The sequence below is a fragment of the Aptenodytes patagonicus genome, chromosome 3, assembly GCF_965638725.1.
Source record: "Aptenodytes patagonicus chromosome 3, bAptPat1.pri.cur, whole genome shotgun sequence".
Taxonomy (NCBI): domain Eukaryota; kingdom Metazoa; phylum Chordata; class Aves; order Sphenisciformes; family Spheniscidae; genus Aptenodytes; species Aptenodytes patagonicus.
The window spans coordinates 97,250,630-97,274,357 of NC_134951.1; the positions used below are offsets into that span (position 1 = coordinate 97,250,630).

The following is a 23,728-nucleotide window of genomic DNA, read 5'->3' on the forward strand; positions in this document are numbered from 1 at the left end:
TCACGCATGACTGACAGACTACAGTGCAGGCTCTCAAAGAACATTTAACTTTATTCTTTGCTGTGGGACAAATACTCTCTATAAATCAATCACACATTAGATAGCAAACTAACAATATCTTTCTAAAGCTCAGTGTTAGATATTCTTGTTTAATTAACAGAGAGCACAGACAAAGTCAAACAAAAGGCTTCTCACACTTTTTAGGCTTCCATTAATACAATTTTGGAAGACTTGTTTATACTATTTGGGCAAGCATGTAAAGAGTAAGAGAAAAATCAAAAGTAGTAGAGAAAAGATGAAAATCTTCATCAAGTAGAAAACAAGTCACCATCAACATAAAACCATTTAAATAGCATATATCCCACAGCCAATGCATTTTTATTTTTAATGTTTTTGCAAAACTTTTTCTATTAGAACAGCACTTCCTCTAGGAAAATTCACTCTTATTACAACATTCATGTTTGAGCAATATCTGAGACGCAAAACAAGAAAATATGTTGACTAATATTATTTGAGGAATAGAAATGGCAAGAACAGTACGTAACAAGGTATTTCATTACGTAAGCCTTTTAAAACACATAATAATAGATAAAAACCTCAAAGCACAAATTAACCATATCCTCCAGACAACTATAGTCACTAAATGAGAAAAACACAAACAAAAACCTGATGCTTACTTAACATGCCCCTGTAGTTGAGGTCCATGTCCCGACTCTCAGAACGAATCTTAATGGCATCTAGGATGGCATCAGGTGACAACAATCCAGAAGGTCTTACAACATTTAGTAGTTCTGTTAGACTCATTAGTGGCAAACGTACTGCTTGCATGATTTCAGCATGGTTTTCCTTGGGGTTATGTTTACACCAATTCATCAAAGCTTGGAAAATGTCCTTCTCAGGAGCTGCAAATGAGTCCCTCAGTACAATACTTAGAAGAGCATCCTGGAAAAGAAAAACAAAAGAAAACCCCAAATAAACAATTTTTTTTTTTAAAGAAAAAAAAAGGAAATTAAAATAAGGCAAAAATTAATGGGTATTTTAACTTGTAGTTATTAAAAATAATCTCCAAAGAAGTGACTACCTGAAACTGTAGCTTATTTTAGTTACTTATGCAAAAATTATAGAATCCATCATGTAAATAACAGGTAATATTACAAATCCACTAGGAGAAATAAGTCAGAATTGAAATGTGGAGAACTATTCAAATCAACTTAATTCCAGCTAGTACTTCAAATTTACTTTGGAATATAAGAAGTGATTTGGGAATTTGGTAGTACAGTTCAAAGCATTCCTTTAAACTTAAGCTGGTATAAGAACACTGATGAGAAAAATAAAGTGTGGCTTGGAACCACCTTTTTAAGCCATTTCTAACTATTTGGGATTCCCCCCCCCTTTCTCTCTCTCTTTTGGTACCAACTTAGAATCAGCAGGTAAAAACTTCAGTGGCTCTTATTCATGCAGAAAACCCACTCATGCAAAATGAGAACAAAAAGAATTGAACAACTTTTTGGTTTTCACTTAGCTAGCAGAATACTTAGGAGTTTGCCTAAGAAAAGGATAAATCTCTCACATAACAGAATTGGCCATGCCGAAGATGTCATAAAGTATGCGCTTCATGATGAATGACGTTTGCCAACTTCTTTATTAATAATATGCTCTCAGAGCTCAGATTTAACAAACTGCGCATGACAGAGTACAGCAGAGAGAAAAAAACATTTTTTCCCCTACACAACTAGTAAGTTAGTCAGCGGAGCAGAGTGTCTTGTACTTATTCAAGGAATAGCTTTTCACAGCTTCCATCACAGCTTTTCCACTAAAAACACTTTTTAAGAAAAAATAATTAAACCATCATTCATTCAAGATGCTTCATGTGAACATCACTTGAAAACACTCTATCACTATTATGTCCAGCTCAAAGACCACCCCAGAGTAAGTGGAAAATTTCAATGTCATAGAACAGCCTGACTCAGGCACAAATATTCATGCATCTAACAACAACAACAAAACCAACACACAAAAAACCCAAACCACCCTACAACACCACCATATTATGCAATTTCAGAACATGATGACAATCGGCAATTGTCATCAAATCACAGCAATCTCCAGAATGCTTTAGCTTACACAGTAGAAAGTCACCCATCACTGAGGCAGCCTATATCAAGAAATTAATAGAATGGAGTATCTTCTGCTATCTTCAAATCTTTGTTTTATATCCCCTAGGCAGCATTCAGAAGCCAAATTATATTATCTCAAGAACAGATGAAAAAAGACAAATTAAGATTAGATTGCCTGCTCCCACCTTTTAGAGTACTCCATCAGATTTACTATATTTAGCTATACTGACTGGTCAAAATTAAATACCTAAAAAATTCAGAACAGATCACCAGGATTTTCAGTTCAGCTTAGTTTGAACGTTTCCAACTGTCACAGTTTCACTAGTATAAAATGATACCTGTTAACTAACATATAAACTTGTATTTGGTGCCCCCATTAGTATTTTATGATGAAGATGTATACAGATTGACATTAACATTCCTGGGGAAAAAAGTGCAAACAAAAGATATACCTTAGAAAGCGATAGGAAGCCTTCGCTGGAGAGCACCTCTTGAGCATTTCTATCCATGAACATACAGCACATACAAGTTAATTTGGGAAGGGAATAAAGACTGGCAACATCAAATGTCATACAGACATTCTGAATATTAAGTATTGTGCAAAGATACTCAGACGTGGAATCTTCCAGTTCTGGGAACCCATATTTATGTGCTAGGCTTAGGAAGTCTAGGAGAACCTCCTCTTTCTCATCTCGTAGTGTAGCACGACCAGTGTAAATATATTTCAACAGCATGGTAAATGCTTCTGCAGTGGTGTCCTGAAGAGGAATTTCTGCTTCAGGCTGAGATTCTCTCATTCCGCCATACAATAATGCTCTATAAGGAAGATAAAATTTGAGAAATTTATATCCTGATAAAAACCAGGCAAAAAGTAGAAAGAGAAAGGAATAAATGACTCTCTACAGCAAGGGGAATACAAAGGGGATACGGTTTAAGAATCTACAAAAGAAAAACTCTTATACTTGGCATTTAAAGTGCAGCTCTGCTCTGAAAGCAGCTGCACAAGAATAATATGCTCATGCATCATGTTTTTATCCTACACAACAATTGCTCCATCTCCACTTTGAACAATAGCTTGCGAAGCAGAAGTTGAGATATTTCTCATACCTTTTTTTTTTTTTAAATATAGTGTTATCAGTAAGAAAAAAAAGAAAAATTTTCAGAAAGCAAGTGAAACAAATAGTTTGTCACTACAATAGCAGTGGCAGATTAGCAAATCTCAGGATTCCTGATCCTCTATTCCTTACTCTAAACCAAGCAAACAGCAACTCCGATGAAATCCTGAATCTTGAAAAAAAAAAAATCTAAGTACTCACAATTATTTTTTAAAATACGATAGACAGTTTGAACACAATTGCATTCACACTTCAATTTAGCTATTAGCTTATCCCTCTGACAAAATTAACTGGAAGAAGATTATCAGGAAGTTCTATTAATTACATTTAGAGTGAAAAATGCCCAGCTCTTAAAAAAGCTGAATTAGTATTATTCCTAGTTTGAAAATACATATTCTAACCTGTATCAGCCAGACCTCTTTAAAAATAGTCAATTCCAATGCGCCAAAATTAAACTTTCTAACTGAGTATATTCCACAGAAGCACACCATCCATACTCTGAGAAATCAAAACAATTTTACAGCAGAACTTTTCTGTTCTGAAGTTATCTTTCTCTTGAACTTGTGAAACTACCTTCAAAATCCAATTTAATGAAGGTCAAAAGAATAACATCATGACATGGTATTTATCTTTTTATATTTGGACACAATGATTTGATGTGCTGGGAAACATTCACACAGAAAAGGTCACACTCATGGGACAGATGATTACACCCTGAAAAGTTCATAGAGAAACACTGTTTATCTTATCTGCATGAAAATTTCCCGTGAGCCTGACAAAAAGCTATACTTCACCTGAAATAATGGCACCTAGCAGCCAGGATCACTCTGTGTGCCGGAAAACGTTTCTTTTCTACAATAAAGGTAACATCACTATATTCTTCCCCATTCATTAGAGCACCAATATGCTCTGACAGAATGTGAACGTGGTCAATCTCACCCACAGCTGTGTAAGGACGAAGCGGATGGCTGTTACTCATCTTGGAGGGATGGTGATATTGGTAGCCTAAAGGGAAAAAGAAAACAACCAATATTATAAAGGGCAGAAATATTAAAAAAAGGCAAAGAACAAGCTGCGATTACGAAAAAAGCGACTAGTGTAAGTTACCATATATTACAGGAAAAATGAAACCAAGAGGTTTTCTATTAAAGTTCATTTACAACAGGACTCGATGTAGCTTGCATCAACGATTCCAGCCGACAGAAAATATTTCAGAGAATTCCGTCACCTTGTTGTTCTGTCAATCCATTTACTTTAAATAAAAAGCTTCCAACAAAAGGAATTAAAAATTAAACAAATTTAATTAAAGTTACCATTAGAAAGCAAATTTATCTGAATTAAATGCACATAAATTATAAAGAAATAAATAATTTGACCAATTAAGCATAGTCTTAGCTCCCAAGTCTCTACTAAAATCAGTGTATTTGCAGAATTCCAATCAACTTCCCAGAACTGGGTGAAAATAAACAATCGGGATAACTTTTAATAAATAACAGATGAAGTCTGTCAAGGAGCAAAGCTTTACAATGTACAATTCAATTTTCTTAGCCTTTCCACTCAGTTTTCTTGATGCCTTCTTGTTCCCTCATATATGTAAGAAAATAAACCCCCTAATACCTCTCAGTCATAACAGTAGGAGACTGTCCACTAATGTACAATATCGATTAATGCATTAGCCATATCTACCATGGAATTATTTTCTTACTTCTTAATTCACAAGAGGTTTTAGTTTTGTTGGTTTTGGTTTATTTCAGCAACAGAGGCTTGCTGTAGTCTCAGTGGCAAGAGCACCCATGGGAGAATTTAGGTCTTAAATCAGCTTCTATTGTTACACTTCGGTTTACTTTTAAATAAAAAGAGGTTGGCTGTTTCAAATAATAACCATCCATATTTTCAGACACACCTTCTGTACTCTTAATGACTAGCCACTTTTCAAAATGGGCACATACTTAGTGCTGAAGAAAGATGGTGTACCACAAGAAGCGGGAAAATGAGGCCTGTCGTGGTTTAACCTCAGCCGGCAACTGAGCACCATGCAGCTGCTCGCTCACTCTCCCCACCCCAGTAGGATGGGGGAGAGAATCGGAAAAGTGAGAAAACTCATGGGTTGAGATAAAAACAGTTTAATAATTGAAATAGAATAAAATCCTGATAATAATAATAATAGTAATAAGAAGAATATACAAAGCAAGTGATGCACAGTGCAGTTGCTCACCACCTGCCGACCGATGCCCAGCCAGTCCCCGAGCAGCGGCCCCTCCAGCCAGCTTTCCCCCAGTTTATGTACTGAGCATGACGTCACATGGTATGGAATGTCCCTTTGGCCAGTTTGGGTCAGCTGCCCTGGCTGTGCCCCCTCCCAGCTTCTTGTGCACCTCCAGCCTTTTCAGCTTCCCATGCTCCACCGACTGAGAAGTCCTTGACTAGTGTAAGCGCTACTTAGCAACAACTAAAACATCAGTGTGTTATCAGCATTATTCTCATACTAAATCCAGAACACAGCACTGTACCAGCTGCTAGGAAGAAAATTAACTCTATCCCAGCTGAAACCAGGACAAGGACATACCCTGCACACAGCTAACACATTAATTTTTCAAGTGAAATATTCATGACATAAATGCATTTTTAAGCTATATTTTTAAAGTATTATGAGAAAATACGCATCTGTTTCCAGTCATTTCTACCTCAACAAAGAAAACACATGCAGCTGGGGTTAAATATTATTTGCACTTCTGTAACACCTGGAAACACTTAACCCAAAATGAAGATACTGTAGAAACACAGTCCCATGGAACTTAAAACAAAACTAGAAAAAGTGATAGAAATAGAAAATAAGATTTGAGAAAAATACAGCATACTAAACTGATAATACAGATCACAGCACAAATGGGAACAAACCCCCAGCTTTTCTCAGGCTGTCTCTGCTACTTGAACTGGAAGCTGTGTGCCCTTGTAGCCATTACAGAGTGAAACCAGCAATACTGGCTGAGATACTGGAGGCAGCCTAACCATGGGAACACAGAATACTGTACAGTCATTCTTCTATCCTGACATGAGAGTAAACTTATTTTTATGTTTTTTCATAATAACAGACCGTTTCTTCCATTCGCACTGGTTAATTTACAATTAGCTAAGACAACTCTGCACTGAACAGATTTACACAACACACACTTCCAGTAACATTTACTTTGTATCAAGCAAGATTAACTTAACTCACATCAGTGCAGTTGCATCTACTTATACTAGCAATAATATTTATCACAACATAATTATTTGAGAGTTTATAGACAATAGTAAAATTGAAATACCCTAAAAATATAAAACCTTTTATTACACCAAAGGAGCAAACAAAAGGATGTATTTGTTACTCAGCTGCAAATCTCAAGCCTCAGTACTCCTTCAAGACTTCTGTACCTTAGAAGTCTATAGTTGCTGTTGTTGATCTTCATTCACCACAGCCAGGCAACCCAACTACATGCGAGTTACATGCACATTATCAAGCAACTCTGTACTATCTCTTTTCTGCTAGTTCCAATTTTAATTAATTAGGGAAGTTCATTTATGATACTTCATACATGTACAAGTACAGGCACATTTTGGTTTTAAAATTGTTTTTAATTCCATTTTTTCTACATACTACTTCTTTGTTTCCTTGATCCACTCTTATCTCTAAAAAATAAGAACAGGTACTGTCTGCATAAAAACTGAGAGACTGTAAAAGTGGTAAAGAGAAGGGAATGCCAACAGCTGCACAATAACTTTGCTTCCAGTAGCTGTGGATGTTGTCATGTGCCAAGAGAATGAAAAGTTCAAGGGAAAATTGTTTCCATTTCAGGTTAAATAAATATATAAAATCAAAAGCACACTTCCCTCTGAAGGGTACATAAACCTCTCTCTAAACAAGAATCAGGGTATAGAAGAGGGCAAAGTCTGAACTGGGGACACTTGCTAATAAGCCGATGATGCCAGTTCTTATGAACATCAAGACCCTGAACTACAGCAAGCGATGAAAGTAGAAATTTAGAAATCCCTGTGTGTAAGCTGCAAGACAAATTTGTTTGGATGTTTAACGCTCTCCAAATTGCTGGTACAATGTACTATTCTAAATTGCCAATTTCAAAGAAGAACATTCTGATCACGGGGAATACAGGACTCAAAACGATGGCTACAAGCCTCTAGCTGAGGAGCCTTTCAGATGCCTGAATGACACAAAGTGTTGGAAACTGGCAACTTTATGAAAACTATGTACATGCCTTGTATGCTTTCTGTGGGTAACACTAGTATATTGAAGAAGCACTCAAACTCATTTATTTGTTTACTACTATGCATTTCCAATGCAAGTTTCATCTGTGTTGTGGATTTTCCATAAAAAGCAGCAGTGAGAGCAGTCCTGCCTTCAAAATATAGAACCAAATAATGCATGACTTCAGATCTTCCCAGACTGGATTAATAACGGTGCAAATTCAGTCAACTCTTGAAGGGATCTGCACATTTCTTGTCTGAGGAAGTAAAAAGTAATATACTGCTTTAGTTGTGGCAAGTTGCTATGAGCTCTCAACTTCCCTGTATAGCTAAACATGTATTTTTCTAGTTGCAACTCAAAGTATTATTTACGATAAAAAAAGATGGATGCTGCCGGGAGCTTGGCAAAACCCTTCCTGAAGATCCCTCTGGCATCTTCTGTCATCAAATGATGTCACCCCTTTCAGAGAATACAGGTGTTTAGTCTTCCTGGCGGTCAAAGAACAACATTTAACCAACTTCAGAATAAAAGGCCAAGCCATTTACTAGCCTCTTGTCAGCACCATAACCTATTTCCAGGAGGTATTCAGAGCTAATTAACCGCTTCAGCAGTCAGCTGCTGCAGCTTTGTTCATGCCACAGAAATAAACAAACCTAAACAGTCTTCTCAGCAAGTTTGAGATGCCATTAAAACTGTCTCAAAAGGCATCTGTTAAGTCAGAAGGCCTACAAATCACTTCTGTCCAAGACCCCACCAGAAGACACGCTTCTTGGTGGCCACCTTCAACCGTGAGCACGTGAAAAACACGGCCTCGTACTTATTACATAAGGCAATATGCAGTATTACACAATATGTGTCATGGCTAGAAAAACAACAACAAAACCCCCACGGTTTTCAGCCTGCTATATTTCTTTTTAGTAAGTAATCTGTAACATGTTCTGGCATACAAAAACGTCATCTGGAAAATGAAGCAACAACAGCAAAACCCCTATGACATCTTTACTAAACAACTCTCAAACCAGAGCTGCAATAAAGACTGGTACTAAGTCACTTCCCCCCCTCACCTGGGCTATGACTATAGTGACTAAAGAGTCCTCTGAAAGGCAATGCTGTTTCAATGAAACATGTAAGAGTTGGTTTTATACCAGGCACAGAAAAAGGAATTTAAGAAATTGTTCATGAATAATTTGGAATTTTTTTTCATATAAAATGAGCGAAAAATGTTTACATAACTGATAACCCTATTGAAACTTTAGAAATAAATGCAAGTAAACAGACTATTGCTAGAATTAAAAGTTTTATTAAATAAGTCTGGATTATAAACACTGAGCAAATTATTTCATACCCTTGAAACACTTAATTCCTTCATCATCTAGTTTGTACCTATCAAGATAATACAGATTTTGTCAGAATTACACAAAGGAAATTTACTTAAATATAATTCTCTTACACTGCCATTTTATCTAGAAATAGGAATTGGTTCTCAGTTGATTGGAAAGGATTTGAGTAGTACTTCAATTTTTTGTAATTCATTACTTCATAAAATATTTTGCTATACTTAAGTAAATTTCAGCAAAATATTATTTTAATTACAATTTCTATTACCATAGAGTCACAGAACATGGTAGGTGTGACAGTAAGGCTACTGTATAAACATACCATTGTTACAAACCATATGTTTTTTTAAATGGATATGCATGTCTTTTTATACAAAAATATTTTGTTCTCCTAAGTTCTGGTACAATAAGCTAACATCTCAGGAAATAGGAATTTTTTAGTAAATATTTCAACATACGCAGAGTATAACTCAAGAAAATACTTTGATTCTGTCAGAACCCTCGCTACAGAAGCTCCTTTGTACTTCTAAATAACAATAAAAAAGTTGACTATGAGTGAAAATTGTAACAGAAAAGGAAAAAAATACATGTTCTAATACGAACTTATACATATAGAATATGAAAGACCAAGTAAATTAAATTCACAGAACTTTTAAGTCTCATCTCCAACCCTTCTGTTGCGAAAGGATTAAAAGAAAAGCAGATGTTAACTCTGGTTAATGGTAAATAACCACACCATTCAATGACAGCATTCTAAACAATTAGTACCGAAAGTGTTTTGACTTAAAGCATATAGAAAGTTATGCACTGCTCATCTGCAAACACACTCCCATTACTTAAGTGCTGTAGTGCTACTGTTTTACGTTCTGCTCAAGAGGTATTCCTCTGATAGAAGAGCAGGAATAAGTTTAGCTAGGTACAAAGAACAATACAGTAAATACAGATTATTTATTAACATACATATAAAATAGGTATTAATGCACTTGATACAACCTGGTTAAAATGGCGTACACCTAAACCCTTAAGTTAAAATCTCAGGAAAATACATTGGCCCACTCACCAATAAAGCTGTCTGAAGATCTACAGTGGACGTAGCCTGTAGGCAGATGACCAACTTCCTGAAAGTTAGGGTTCTTTGCCATTCTGAACAACAGACAGATTGAACAGCAAGCTCATAGAAATGCTATTCAGCAACATCCAGCTGCACAGCAACAACTGTACCATTTCCTGAAACAATGCATGAAATATGTACCATCAGGAACAGGGGGCATGTAGCCTACGGCAAAAGTGAGAGATGCGTATTTCTCAGTTAAAATTTTTGTGGAAATAAATTCTAAAAAAAAATCCCTCCATTCTATGGGAAAACTTCTAATAACATTAGAACATAGCATTAGAATTTCTTTTTTTGAGCCATCATCATTTGACCATTTTTTTAACCATCAAAAAAAGATGGTAACATATTGCCGTTCATTTGCTCACTATAAGCCACAAAAATTTCATCCTGATATTCTTGCTACAGCATTAAAATCCCCGAGAACACCGTTTTCCCATGTGGGTGTCCTAATTAAACCAGGTCTATACAAACTGTATCGCACACATTTTATTCCCTACACATCCAAAGTTCTCTAAGTGTTCTTGCCTAGCTAAGGGTTGTGGGGGTTTTGATTGGGTTTTGGTGGTTGTTTTCTTTACAATACTTCAGGCAGTTGCAGATCTTTCTCCCATGCAAGCCTTTAATTTTACAAACAGGAAAAGAAAACAAAACTATAGGGTGAGGAAATACAGAAATATAGAGGCTTTATTTCTTGAAATACATAACCAACATAATGAGTCTCACTCAACAAGTATAATTTATTATTATTCTTCCCATCATACCTGCCAGCAGGAAAAATAAACTGTATTGAATTTGCTAAACAGATGATACCTTGATCTAGGAATTCTCTCATAAGAGACACTCTAATCTTCTTTACAGTATATGTTTAAGGGAGCAAGGGAAGAGAAGGAAGAAAAAAATATTTTTAGGTATTCTCATGAACTGGAAAGTAACCACACCTTAATCCAGCAAATTGAACACAGGTATTTGACAAAGATGATCTCCTGGTTTTGGAGAATAACATGTAATATGTAAGTATTTGTTCCTACAAGTAATGTATGTTATCAAATTGGCTTGTGTTATCAAAATGTATTCAAAAGCCATTTATGAAAATTCTTGTGTTTTTTTTGTTGGGGTGGTTTTTTTTTAATGAGTGAACAGACCCCAACAGAACAGTATTCTTCAGGCACCTGATTTACAGATTTGTAACAGAAGACATGCCAAACACACCTGCATTGCGAGTAGGCTCAAATTAAATCTTAAAAACACATAAAAAGTTAAGTGACCCCATGACAGGGCTTTGGGAAGGGGGTCTGTGTGCTGTGCTTTAAAAATAATGCGAGCAAAGAGCATTGCTGGGCAAGCAAGATTACAGGCAGATTGCTAACAAGTTAACATCAAGTGGTTTTTTTTTTTTTTAAAGTCTGGTAATACGACAGCTTCTTCCAAGTCAAAAGTGTTTCAATGAATCACAGCACTGCGTAACTTGCAAGAGTAGTTAGGTACTAAGACCGCAGAAGAACCCGTGAAAATATCGCGTGTACTGTCAAAGTGTCAAAATATTGAACTAATATGAAAATAAAATAAATTAAAAAAAGAGGCCACAACAGGGTCTTGCAAAGCGCAAAGGGGAAGGCAGGTGAAGCAGGCGCCCCACACCGACGGGAGAGAGGGCGGCCGGGAGCCAGCGGTCCGCCCAAGGTCGCGCCCGGGGAAGCCAGGGCCGCCGCCTCCCCAGAAGCCGCCTCCCGACTCGGGAGGCGACCCCCGCCCGCTCGGCCGCCCCCCTCCCTCGCCTCCGCAAAAAGGCCCTTCAAGTGAAATCCCTTCACCGCCTCATGAGCCCGGCTGCTTCCCGCGGGCGGGCGGCCCGCGTTCCCGGCGGCGGCGCTTCCTCGGCCCGCGCCCGCCCCGCCGCCGCCCGCTCCCGGGACGACCTGTCCGCGCCCGGTGGGAGCCACCGGCGGCAGCATGCCGGCCCGCCGAGGGGCCGGAGCCCCCTGCAGAGGAGGCCTCAGCAGCCGCCGCCCGGTCGTCACGAACCCGCTCCGCGGGGGGGGGGGGGGACGACGCGGCCGCCGCGCCCGACCGCAACCCTCCCCCGGGACTCACCGGCCCCGCCGACGACAAGGCCTCCACCCCCTGCCCCGCCGCCGTCGCTACGTCAACGGGCGCGCTGACGTCACTTAGCAACAGCAGCCGTCCTCCTGCGTGCTGACGTAGGCGAGCACCCGCGGGAAGGGCGCGGGAGCGGGTCCCGGTGGCGGCGTGGGCTCGCTTTGGCCTCCCGTAGTTCCGTTCGCGCGGCGCCTGGTTTCCTCTTCCGGCCACGGAGCGGAGGCGGAGCGGCACCCGTCGGGCCGGGCTGGGCCGGGGGAAGAGCGCTTGGGGCTCAGCCCCCACGGCAGGGCTGGGGGGGTCCGCGGGCGCGTCCGCAGCGGGCGGCCCTCCCGCTGCCCCCGCTCAGGGGAGCTGGGGGGCCGGCTGGCGGAAGGCCGGGCTGCCCGCCGGCGCCGCGCCTCGGCCCACCTCAGCGGGAGGGCGGGGGCGGCGAGCCGCCCCGGGCGCGCCCCCGGCGCTCGGTGAGTAGGGAGAGCCATGCGTCCGCTGCCGCCCCAGTGGAGCGTCTCTACGCGAGCGTTAAAATAGCAGTGTCCCAGGTAGGGCTGCATGAAGCCTTCATGGCTGCATCCTGCCTGCGAGCGACAGCCAGCCTGTCAGCAGGTGCCAGCGTTTGTCAGAAACCGGGCACTAGTTCTGACAACGGGGACGTTTAAGCGCCCAGCCATTATAAAATAGCAATAACCTTCCCCGTCGTTCTCATCTGCTGGTACTCGGCTACATTCGAAATACACGTTTCCTTTGCTGAAGTGTAACAGTGCGCTTGCCAGTCTCTCGCCAATCCGCCTGTATTCTGCTTTCCTGAGTCATGAGGACCTCTTCCCCCTCTGTAAGGAGAACGTGGACTTGCCTCTACGTGACCACTACATTAATTTCTACTCTGCTGCGTTAAGCTGAACTTAGGCCCTCCAAGTGGCAGAGCGCTACGTGCTATTTAATTCCACGCTTTATTTAGCAGAAGTGTTACCTTGGAAGAAGTAAAAACAATGTTGTCTGTAATCAGAACATTAAATAATTTCAAAAGTTTTTACATCTAAAATCTTTAAGGTTAAAGGAATCATTAAATGATTGTCTTTAGTAGCTTATTCTTGGACTTCATAACCGAGAATAATGGTTTCAATTAGTTCTCAGTATGGCAAGCAGCAGTAACTTCTTTTTTTGTAAAGAAACCACACCTTGCCCACTTCATGATATTGCTGTAACGAGTTTGTAGATGCCAGTGGTTTTTTACTAGTTTCCTCTTTATTACCTCATCATCTATCACATTGTCTATGCTTTGTCAAGCACATAAAATAAAAAAAAAGGTCATTCCAAGATTAGCAAACATGCTTAGAGTAACTTTTGAGTACTAAGCAGAGAACCTTCAACACAGCCTGCTCCTCCTCACGTAGTTATCCACTGAACTACCTATGCACACCTTTTGACTTACTTGTCTGATTTACGAACTATCCCGGTTTTAATTACTGGATTCCATATAATTGGGTCAACAGGTTTTCTAGTCACACCTGTACTTTGAAGTGTCGTGAAACAAGTCTGAATGAAACACTGTATGTCGATAAAATATGAACCATCAAGTTCCATGCTTGTAAAATTTTGAGATTTTCCTTGCCAACGCCTTGGTCATAAAGCTTTAGATGATATATCTGTGTTGACTGAAATAAAACAGTTTTAGACAACTTCACTTACACTACTACTAGTCTAAATTATTTTTCTACTCACACAATCTAGTGTGAGATTCTGAATGGTAAGGAACTGCAGTTAGCACTTGTGCTTCAGTTGAGTTTTACTTCATTTTAAGTTCCTATTTCAGAACACCAGCAGCAGAAGGGATGTATATGAAAAACACAGTTTAGCCATCAAAACCTGCGTAAGCTGCAATCAGCTGAGTGCTTTCCTCATTGCTGTAGTTCTCATCCTTCTTGGCACTATTCAGAAGATAATGTACTAAAGTTACACTACAATAGTCTTCAAATTAAGAGTTCTCTTAGTTGCTGCTGTAAGGTATTCTGCAATATTGTGTACCTTTTTTAAAGTAGGGCGAGGTTTCATGAGTCAGCTGAGCCAACCTAACTTTCTGCTAAAAAGAACAGCTTTATTTACTCATTCTAAGGAGTCCTGAACTGGCCTCTCATTTCTGCTTAATAAGCTTGGCATAAAACTAACCCAGCATCAAGAAAATCCTTGCCACTTTATTAAGCTGAATTAGCCTGCTTGGAACAGGGGGTGCAATGTCAAAAGCCCCACATTTGGGAGGAAGACGACTGTGAAATCATGTGGTGACAGCTCACTTACTCAGGAGATCTCACTCCAAACAGTAGTAACTGTATTGTCCCTATCAAAATGACCTAACATACAGGAGAATAATCAACCGCACAAGGAAGACGACAGGGGACAGGGTAGGTATTAGTTCTGGAAGTACAGGAGGGCAGAAATAGAGAATGCAACCATGAACCAACAGTGTTGTTCAAAAAGGCGACTTGGCAAATATTCAAGAAGGGAAAGTATCTACTGTATATGACTGACACTGATAAGGCACCACCTAAAGCGCAGTATCTGTAGATACTGTAGAGACCAGCCAGAAAATACCATACAAATGACAATTTAAAATATCGGGGTTGCTTCATGTAACACATAGAAAACTGAAAAAAAGTATCTTTTGAGTTACTATGTCTACCTTCCAATGAAGTTACAATTGCTTGCACATCTGTAGGGGGTATTAAGCAGAGCAAGTTTTCATATTCCTTTTTCCAACACCTAAGGCTCAGATGAAGCATAGAATCAATCTTACTCATTTCCAAGGGTAAACAAAAAAATACCTCAGATTAAGTTTTATGAATGATTTTTCATGCGGAACTCTGTAAAATTACTGAATTTACATAAGCTATCTTTTTAAGATGAGGCAGACAGAATTAAGGATTTTTCAGATAAAGAGATAGGACAGTAACACTTAGCATTTAAGTCATTAACATCTACATTAGCATAGTAGAAATCAAATGCAATACTTCCTACATTTATGTTTTAACTTATAAGCCAGGGAGTTATTGACAGTAGTATTAGCTCTGCACATTAAGTTACTAAAACATCCTACTAATCGGGTCACACAGTTCTCTTCTTCACTACTGTACTCCCAATTCATATTCTATCTTTTAGCACCAGATTTCTTCTCAAAAAAGAATCCACGAACCAAAACAAATAGCCTTTCGGGCATCTTAGGATTCAACAATTAGCAAAGCAACAGGTCATACTGCTTTAAAACCATTTTGTAGTTTGCACCAATGCTTTATTTGGAAGTGAACTGCGATGCCATGACACTATTCAAGAGTCACATAACTGAAGACTTACTAAGAGTTAAGTGCTGCTTGAACCACAGTAAGAGAGGGCAGAGGGTTTTTTCCTTGTTGGAAGGAACAACGGGATTTCAAAACTTGACATGTTTTGCACTGTTCGTAACAGGTGGAACCACGTAAAATCAAGTAATTTGTGTAACATATGTAAATGTTATGTATTTTCCTGCTATTTACAGGTATCATTGCAGTAACCGTCACTCGTTTTGAGAGGGCAGATCAAAATGTCTACTAGTAGGAAACGGTTGTTTCAGATACTCTTTTTCATTAAATTCCTAATGCGGAACGTACAGAGCATTGAAGTTAAATATAGCCGCAGACTTTCATTGAAACAAAAATTATGAGCAAGCGCTCTCTAGTGTTGGAGGAGACATGAAGGATCACTGTGAGTTAGCAACTATGAGACCTCTTGGCTGTCAATCAGCAGCCAGAAGCTGAAAGACTGAATTCTTTCTGCTGGACTGATTTATTGCCTCCACAAAGTTTCTTGTTCCAGGCAAGGCTGTTTAAGGCTGCTCCTTAAAAGAGTTTTGCTTGGCATAATATAAGTAAGATTAGGACTTTCATAAACATGCTACTACTCAAGTCAGAGTTAGGCTGACATTGCATTTTCTAGTATACAAGATAGGGCATGAAGCCTTCTGGATCTTTTGACTTCAGAAAAAAAAAAAATATTCTGAGTTTTGAGGGTTTTTTCGTCCTTGTTGAAAATCATTGGTAGTAACACAGGATTTTTTTGTTGTTGTTAGCTTAAATCTAAACAGTGTGAGATGCAGTGAATTTCTAGTCACATATCTTTAGAGAGTTTACTGAAATATTAACATAATCAGTGTTCAAGAGGAGAACCTGTGTAAGCGCTCTTCCAAAATACGGTTGAGTATTCCTAATTGGAAGCAAATTGCAGTGGCATCACAGGACAACAAAAAGGAATTCAAGTACATTGAGGTCCCAGGGGATAATTTTAGAGGAGACTCTGAACACGACTGATTCCTCTCCATTAAGCGAGAATTTCACAAACACTGTTACAGATTTTCTCCAGGGGACTGAAAGTGTGCATCTCCTATATAGCGTACTTCATTAGAACTAAGTGAGAGTCACCATGTGGTTAGGATTCAAAATTTCAATCCAGTAGCCATCAGGATCCTGAACAAATGCAAGTCCTTTCATTTTACCTATTAGAAAAAAAAAATACAAGATAGAGTTAAGACTACATGACTAGTTCTTAATGTCAAATATGACTACTTTGAAAAGTATTTTTCCTTTTTTTCCTTTTGCGTGAGAATTAGTTCCAATTTATACAGCTAATTCTAAAAACATCCAGATTAGTTTTTAAATCAGCATTAGATCTTTGTATGCTACACTGTCAATCTTACTCTCAACAAAGCTGTACTTTAAAGTCACTTTGAAATTCTATCTTTTGTTGATTGAAATAAGTTTTCTGCATATGCCCCTGTAAGTGTTCATCCTCTAAATTCAGAAAAACATTTTTGTGCTCCAGGATGTTTTGACATATTTTCTTGAAGTGGCTTTGTGTTCAAGAAAACATCCTGCATTCCTCTGCCCTGTTCATCTCCCATCATTCCTGCCTCCACACTGAAGTTTTACGTTACTGGTTTTTGTTTGGTTCCCCCCCGCCCCGATGTGGTTTACAGTACACATTTGCATCACTTCATAAAACAGAAATGCAGGGCAGGAATGTTTTAAATTTTACTGTTGGAAAAAATATTACTCATTAAAACACCATCCCCAAAAGTTGTCTTCAACAGTAGATCGGGATAGCACAGCTTAACATGTTATCTTGAAGTGATAACCACACACGTTAATTATACTTGCTCTATTAAGCTACTCACTGTAACAGAACCAAGCTAATTCTTAATATATTCTAGTTACAAAAACTTCTCAGAGAATACTAGATGTTTGATTCAGTAATGTAGGGAAAAAAACCCAACATTAGGTCTCTCAGCCTGCTCCACAAACAATGGATGTGAAGTCCAAAACTTCTTCCTCCTTCTTGGCATTTGCGGCATCAATTTTATTTCTCAATGTTAAAAGACAGCCTTTGCTCTCCGCCGCCCCCCCCTTGACTGCTTCAAGAGTTCTTTCCTGTGATTTATCCCATTTACAGTCTAAGCTTCCCTCCCCTCCTACAAACTTAGAGCTGTGCAGTGATACAGAATCAAAGTCAGGAGCTCTCACTTCAACTCTCTCAAGGTTCACCAGGTGCTGAACAAATTAAAAAGGGCTCAGAAACTCTAAAATGCTAGAAATACCAAGTTCAATTCTTAAATCAAGACATCTGTGTTCAAGTTAAGTTTTCAGTTGCACTTCTTACATTTGCTTCAGCTGAGAACACAGTGAATAAGATGAAAATCACTTCAGTCTCTTTTCAATTACTTGTTCTTATTCCTCTAGCAAGGAATCTAGAAGATCAATTCCAATACGTGTCAACTGAAGCTCCATGTACTAATGTTACTTTCAAACTAAAAAAACCCCCACCGTTAGTACAGGCAACAATCTAGTTTCTATAGCCAGAAGGAAGAAGTATTATCACAGACTTGTGCATGCTGCTGAGTATTAGGTGTCCGTTTTGGAATGCATCAGTCCTAAAACTCTCGTGAGGTGTCTTCATGAAGGAGAATCCAGTTGAAAAATGCAAGACTTCTCACCACTGATTTCTGCATTTTAGGCTATTTTGACATAAACATCCTTTGTTTATGTACTCTCTAGACATCTGAGCTACACATTATGCATTTTTTAGTAAAAGTTACACAAATCAAATATGATATAGACTAATGAGGCTATTTCTACCAAAGCTGACAGAACAGTTAAAATGATAATAACTAGCAGGTGGCGTTAGGTGGATTTAAATAAAAATAGCCAGTAAGTCAAGAATTACTCAGTTTTAATGGGTGGGAGTAATTATGTCTTCTGAGTCATCTTATTTTCATATGATAAGAACCAAACAGATATGAAATGTGGGAATTTGATCCATGTTAAAGTAAATTCTGTAATAACTCTAGGCAGTAGTATACATAGTAAACTATGACATCAACAGACCACATGAATTTTAGTGAAGGTCAGATTACATACATAAGGCACGCAGCTAGACCGATTGACTGTTGTTACCAAGATGGATCTATTGTCAGTTTTGCCCACTGTAATAGGGTGCAGGGGTAACTGGTTCTAGCACCTTCTAAGCAGTGACAACTACTAGAAACGTATTACTCGGCTTTCCAGGAAGATCTACTAGGCAGAATATATTAAAAACAAGAAAAAAAATTGACTTGCATTTCTGATCAAGGCTTACCATCATCTGGTTTCTTCACAAATTTCACTCCTAGTTCTTCAAACCTCTTGCAAGCTTTATGGACATCAGGGACAGCAATTCCAATGTGTCCTATGCAACAAGGTAAAAAGAATGAAGTACACTGTAAGTATTGCTAGCGTTCTATGAAAAAGTTCATATGTTGTAGTTCACATAAGATATGATTGTATATGAGAAAAGCATTGCTTTCAGAAAGAGCAGCATTTTGGGTATTAACATTATTCTCCTTGAGAAAGTTGGCTTTTTGATAATGCCTTTTAAAATAGGAACTTTAGAGTTAAAATATCTCATATTGTTTAGATAAGAATATTATCTATAGTAGGAAAAAATAAGATTTTCAATCAAACTCTTTTATCTGTATTTCCTTTCTTGAAGCATGTCCACATAACAGGATTTTGTTGCATTTGCTCAGTTCAACAGTACAAGGAGTCTATCATTAATGCTGTATTTGTAGAGACTAACACTATGCAAGGTCTGAGCTTACAAATCAATTCAGAAGCTTTAAATGTCAAGTGACTAGACTATGAAACTTATTTCACAAGCCAGTGACCTTTCAAGCACTGAAAATATCAAATCGAGCCACACAAATACTATCCTCTGTGCTAGAGAAACACAATTCTCCTTCTAGCTTAAAATGGGTAACCAGTAGATTATAAAATAGAAATCCAAATGTAAATCAGTCTAAACACCATGATAATCTGATACACAAGAGCAATTACTGTTCTTCATTCAGTAGTTACTATTAGCATGCGTTTGCTTGCCAAAGGATTAGATTCTTTATGAAAAGTGTAACTGTGGCTCATTACTTTGAAACGTATTCGTTTACCTATTTTCACGATCTTTCACAGCATACATGCTGGAAGAAGAGAGGTAGAGGATGAAATGCAAGTCCCCTTCTTTCCTAGCGGTAGTACGTTTTCTTCAAAGTAACCTACTAGAAAAGTCTTTTCATCCATGCAAGTTTAAAATATCGTCTCTGCTAGTTCTCATAAAAATAAAGCCTACAGTATATACTTACCCAATAACCTTTGCAAAGAATTCATACGGATGTTTTCTAAAAAACATTTGAAACTCCATTTTTCCCCAATACACAAGAGAAAAAAAGTAATCACAATAAACCAAAGCTTAAAAACTACAAACACAAAACTAAAGACTTACCAAATCCTCGGGGATCTGAATTGCCATTGTGATAAGACTGATTTTCATCATTTTCAGTGCCCCAGTTGCTACAAGAAATAATTATTACATATTGAAGAAAAGCATCGAAATTAACAAATCCTAAATGTTCAGTTTCCTCAGGAGGCTAAGCTGTTTCTCCTAAGAAACCAGAGAATTTCAGCTGTTGGCTGCATTCATTAAACTATTGAGATTTTCCCTAGTCACAGGTCCTAGAGATAGTCTCGGGGCTAATCCAGCCATGTTCACAGCCCTTCACTAGCATTCAGGTTCTACATTCAAATGAGTCAGAGACACGCCTGTCTCATTCAGATTAGAGATGGTTGCGCTGCATGAGTCAGTTTATCTACACATCACTGGGGAACAAACAGTGAGGGTAGCAGGCTTGGCATCTGGGAGATTCTTTCTGCACAATTACAATGATAGCATTAACCAAATTGTCCTGTTTACAGGAAGTGTATGTTTTGACTTAATACCTCTTTTGAATCGGATTCCAAAAGCAATAGTTACACATTATTAGCATGCTCTGAGGATCCAAAGGAAGTTCTAACCACATTGGTTTTTGCCAAATTCTGTGGCTTCCCTACCCAGATGGCATGCATACTCAAAATACAGCAAGCATTATTTCGTTTTATGTTCCACTGTTCACCTAGCAGTTTGAAAGAGCTCTGGAAAGAGAAAGATTACACTTGCCAAGTATCCAAGATCGCAGCTGTATTTTAAGGCTACATGACAGTGAAGATGTTTCCACAGTAACGATTACATTTTTTATTCAATCCAACAGGATTTACACTCATCCACTTCTGTTTAATCACTGTTAGCTAAATGTCATCTCTCATTATATTAATACTTACTGTGTCAGTTCAAGCGTAGCTTTTCTAGAGAAGGTCCAAGCTGTTCTCTCAGTTTTATCTTTCGGGATATCATTTTTATCTTCGTACGCCAGGAAATAGAGCGAGAACTTCATAGTAGGAAAGTCAAATTTTTGAAGCAGTCTAAATGGCAACAATTATTTTGAAATAGTAACTTAAAAAGGTCATCAGGTAGCTTCCAAATAAACCAAGATATTTCCCCTATGGAAGAATTATTGCTGCGATTTTTTGCCTTTCTGACTGTAATCCACATCTTAAAATAGCTACATTTTGAACTACCACATAGGAACATTCCAGAACACATTACAAACCTACAAAAATGAGAAGAATCAGATGCTTAAAAGCCAAACTATCAGTAACTGAACAGCAAAGCCAGTACAAAGGCTCAAGTCTTGAGGTTGCCACTCTGTTACTTGCCCGTATTTCCTCAGGAAGATCTTTATGTTTATCCACTTTAAAATATCACCAAGGAATAAGATGATTTACTTTGAAACTTATTCGTTCTGGGGAGCTCACTGGCACCAGGCAAAGTTTAAGAACACAGCAGGATTAAAAACCCATACCTTTAGATGAAATATTTTTATAATTTCAATAGCTAGGTATAATGATAAAATCCATTGCAAATATGACAATTTAATCAACTAACAATACTTGAGGAGAGAAAAAGCTGCTTATAAAATTTATCCCTTTCCTAGATGCAAGAAGTCACCCACTTTCCTGTGAAATATTTGATACACTCGATTTTCACCTAATTTCCAGAGATGGTGTGGCATACTTCAAACCATTTTTATGTAGGATGTTTAACCAGAAAAAGTAGGCATGCAAAACAAATCTAATTTCCTTTTCAGCTTACTAGGTATTTAATTTTTATTTTCTCACACCCATATCTTCACTAAAGTGGAAGTAGTTTATTTTACTTTAGTCTGGGCTGATTTCAAGATGTTTAAAAATATGCTAGAATTTTGTTTTGAAGTAACTCATTTCAAATGTCAAGAATGTGCACAAAGCGTTAGCATAAACATGTTAGGCTACTGCAGGGCATCTGCCTCCTAACAGCTTTCTCCAAAAGACTGAGTTTGGACCTTGTCTCCAGCTTCCATTGCCTTGGTCTCCTATGGCCGGAGGTGGTCATAAGCCACCTCTGAGAACTAGTAGAAAACTTAATTTCACGATTTATAGCAATGACTCCTGATTATAAGCACTGTCATAAAAGTTACCAGTTATCTGCAGGCTCAGTGAGGAGGAAGTAAGCAAGTTGTACACTGATAATTAATGACCTATTTAAGAAACAAAGAAATTTCTAGTCGAGGCCAGCATTAGTTCATTTGCAGCTTAGGCATTAATCATGCTGTGGGAGTTCTCAGAGATTGCCAGACTGTCCAACTGGGCATCAGCTGATGGGCCAGCATTGATTACGTAGTTAGACCAATTAATATAATTACATCAAAATAACAAAAACTTTCAGAAAAATAGTAGGAAAAAACAAACATTGTGGCATACAACTTCTACTCACGTCATTCCAAGAACTCTTGTATAAAAATCCAGTGACTTCTTCGGATCCTTTACTCTTAACATTGTCTGCTGCAACAAAAAATCCTGTGGGGAAAAAAGATTTGTTATTTATACATCAACCAGAATTTAATTATGGGCATTAACAAAGATGCCAGTTAACAATGAATCTAAAACTAGCAGGTTTAGAAGTAACAAATAGAGTACTACATTAAGTGTAAATAAAACCTTTTGTCCTGATCCTACACATACAGATTTGTGTTAAATAAATAAGCCTTTGTAACATAATGTTTAAAACAAATAAACGATACCACCACTGGTATCACTCAATATATATTATCAGCAGTATCAAAAAAAGGGTATCATTCTTATCTTTATTGTTCTTTTATGGAGCTGTACCGCACATGAACCACTTCGCATGCAAGCACACTAGGCACGTGAATATTTGATATTGGGCCTCGCTGCAGACACAGAGATTAAATAAAGCTAAACTTCTGAACTCGTTATATTTATTATTTCATTGCACAGACGTTGAATTTCTGTCAAGCTTGATGATATCTTGGCAACAAAACCAGCCTGCAATTCTGTAAGGGTATTTTCCTCAAGCCACAGGGTAACTTTATATACCAAGGGCTAATGAACAACTAAGTGGATGAAAAGTGAATGGCAGGATAGCCTTGACAGATGTATTTAAAAAAAAAAAGAGAACAGATGTAGCACAACTGAAATGCAATTACAAGGTTCTCCTAATAAAAACTAAAGCAGTTTGGGGGGGTTCGGTTTTTTTTTTCTGCAACCCTGGCACGTGCTGGCTGAAGAGCCCCCGGACCACCCGATCAGCCCGCGGCCGAGCGCAGAGCGGGCGCTGGCTCTCCTCAGCTCCAGCCTGGCCGACGCTCAGTGCACCAGCACAGGCGGCGACCCGGCTGAGTGCGCCATGGCGGGCCTGGACGGGACAGGACAGGGCCTCACTACGACCGGCCCAGCGGATCCGCCCCCTTCACCCCGAAACCGAGCCCGGCTGCCGACGCCGGGACGGTCTCCCCGCACAAGGCGGGGCGGCGCACCCCGAGCGTCTGGGCAGCTCCCTGCCGAGGAATCCCCGCCCCCCCCCGCTCCTCCACGCCGGGACCCTTCCCGGCCCCATGCCGCCTCCCATCCACCGCACGTCCGCCCGGCAAAGAGCTGGGGGGGGGGGGGGGGACACCGGCGCTGCCGCAGCCCCGGGGCGTCCTCGTCACCCCCATCCACCCCACCTTCGTGCTCGCATCCGGCTCCGAGCAGGCGCCGTAGGCTGCCTCGTCGCTGAGGCCGCTGAGCTCTGCTGGCGCCGCCATGTCGGGAGAGGAGGAGGAGGAGGCGGCGGCGGCGGCGGCGCCCGCGGGAAGGCGGTGCTCCGCTCCGCCCCGCTCCGGCCCCGGGGGGCGTCCCTGCAGCCAGGCCGCTGCTTGGCGGTGACGCCCGAGGAGTGCCGTG

The 23,728-nt window shown here is 39.4% G+C and overlaps 2 protein-coding genes across 2 annotated transcripts in view; both read right to left on the bottom strand.

Moving 5' to 3' along the window:
• The window catches only part of BTBD9 (BTB domain containing 9), a 144,770-nt gene extending 132,723 nt beyond the window's left edge, over positions 1–12,047 (bottom strand). Inside the window, exons 1-5 of the mRNA XM_076334375.1 lie at positions 12,018–12,047; positions 9,873–10,039; positions 4,027–4,237; positions 2,570–2,933; positions 678–942 (exon numbers count right to left, since the gene is read on the bottom strand). Coding sequence (XP_076190490.1) covers positions 678–942; positions 2,570–2,933; positions 4,027–4,237; positions 9,873–9,954 — 922 coding nt within the window. The 5' untranslated portion in view covers positions 9,955–10,039; positions 12,018–12,047. The remainder of the gene's footprint in view (positions 1–677; positions 943–2,569; positions 2,934–4,026; positions 4,238–9,872; positions 10,040–12,017) is intronic.
• A 3,227-nt stretch (positions 12,048–15,274) lies between these two features.
• On the bottom strand, positions 15,275–23,628 carry GLO1 (glyoxalase I). Its single transcript, XM_076334376.1, has 6 exons — positions 23,509–23,628; positions 22,257–22,339; positions 20,726–20,866; positions 19,854–19,921; positions 18,678–18,767; positions 15,275–16,542 (listed from the first exon to the last, which is right to left on the bottom strand). Exons 1-6 carry the CDS (start codon positions 23,587–23,589, stop codon positions 16,454–16,456), a joined length of 552 nt encoding a protein of 183 aa, XP_076190491.1. The 5' UTR covers positions 23,590–23,628; the 3' UTR covers positions 15,275–16,453.
• Between the last annotated feature and the right edge of the window lie 100 nt (positions 23,629–23,728).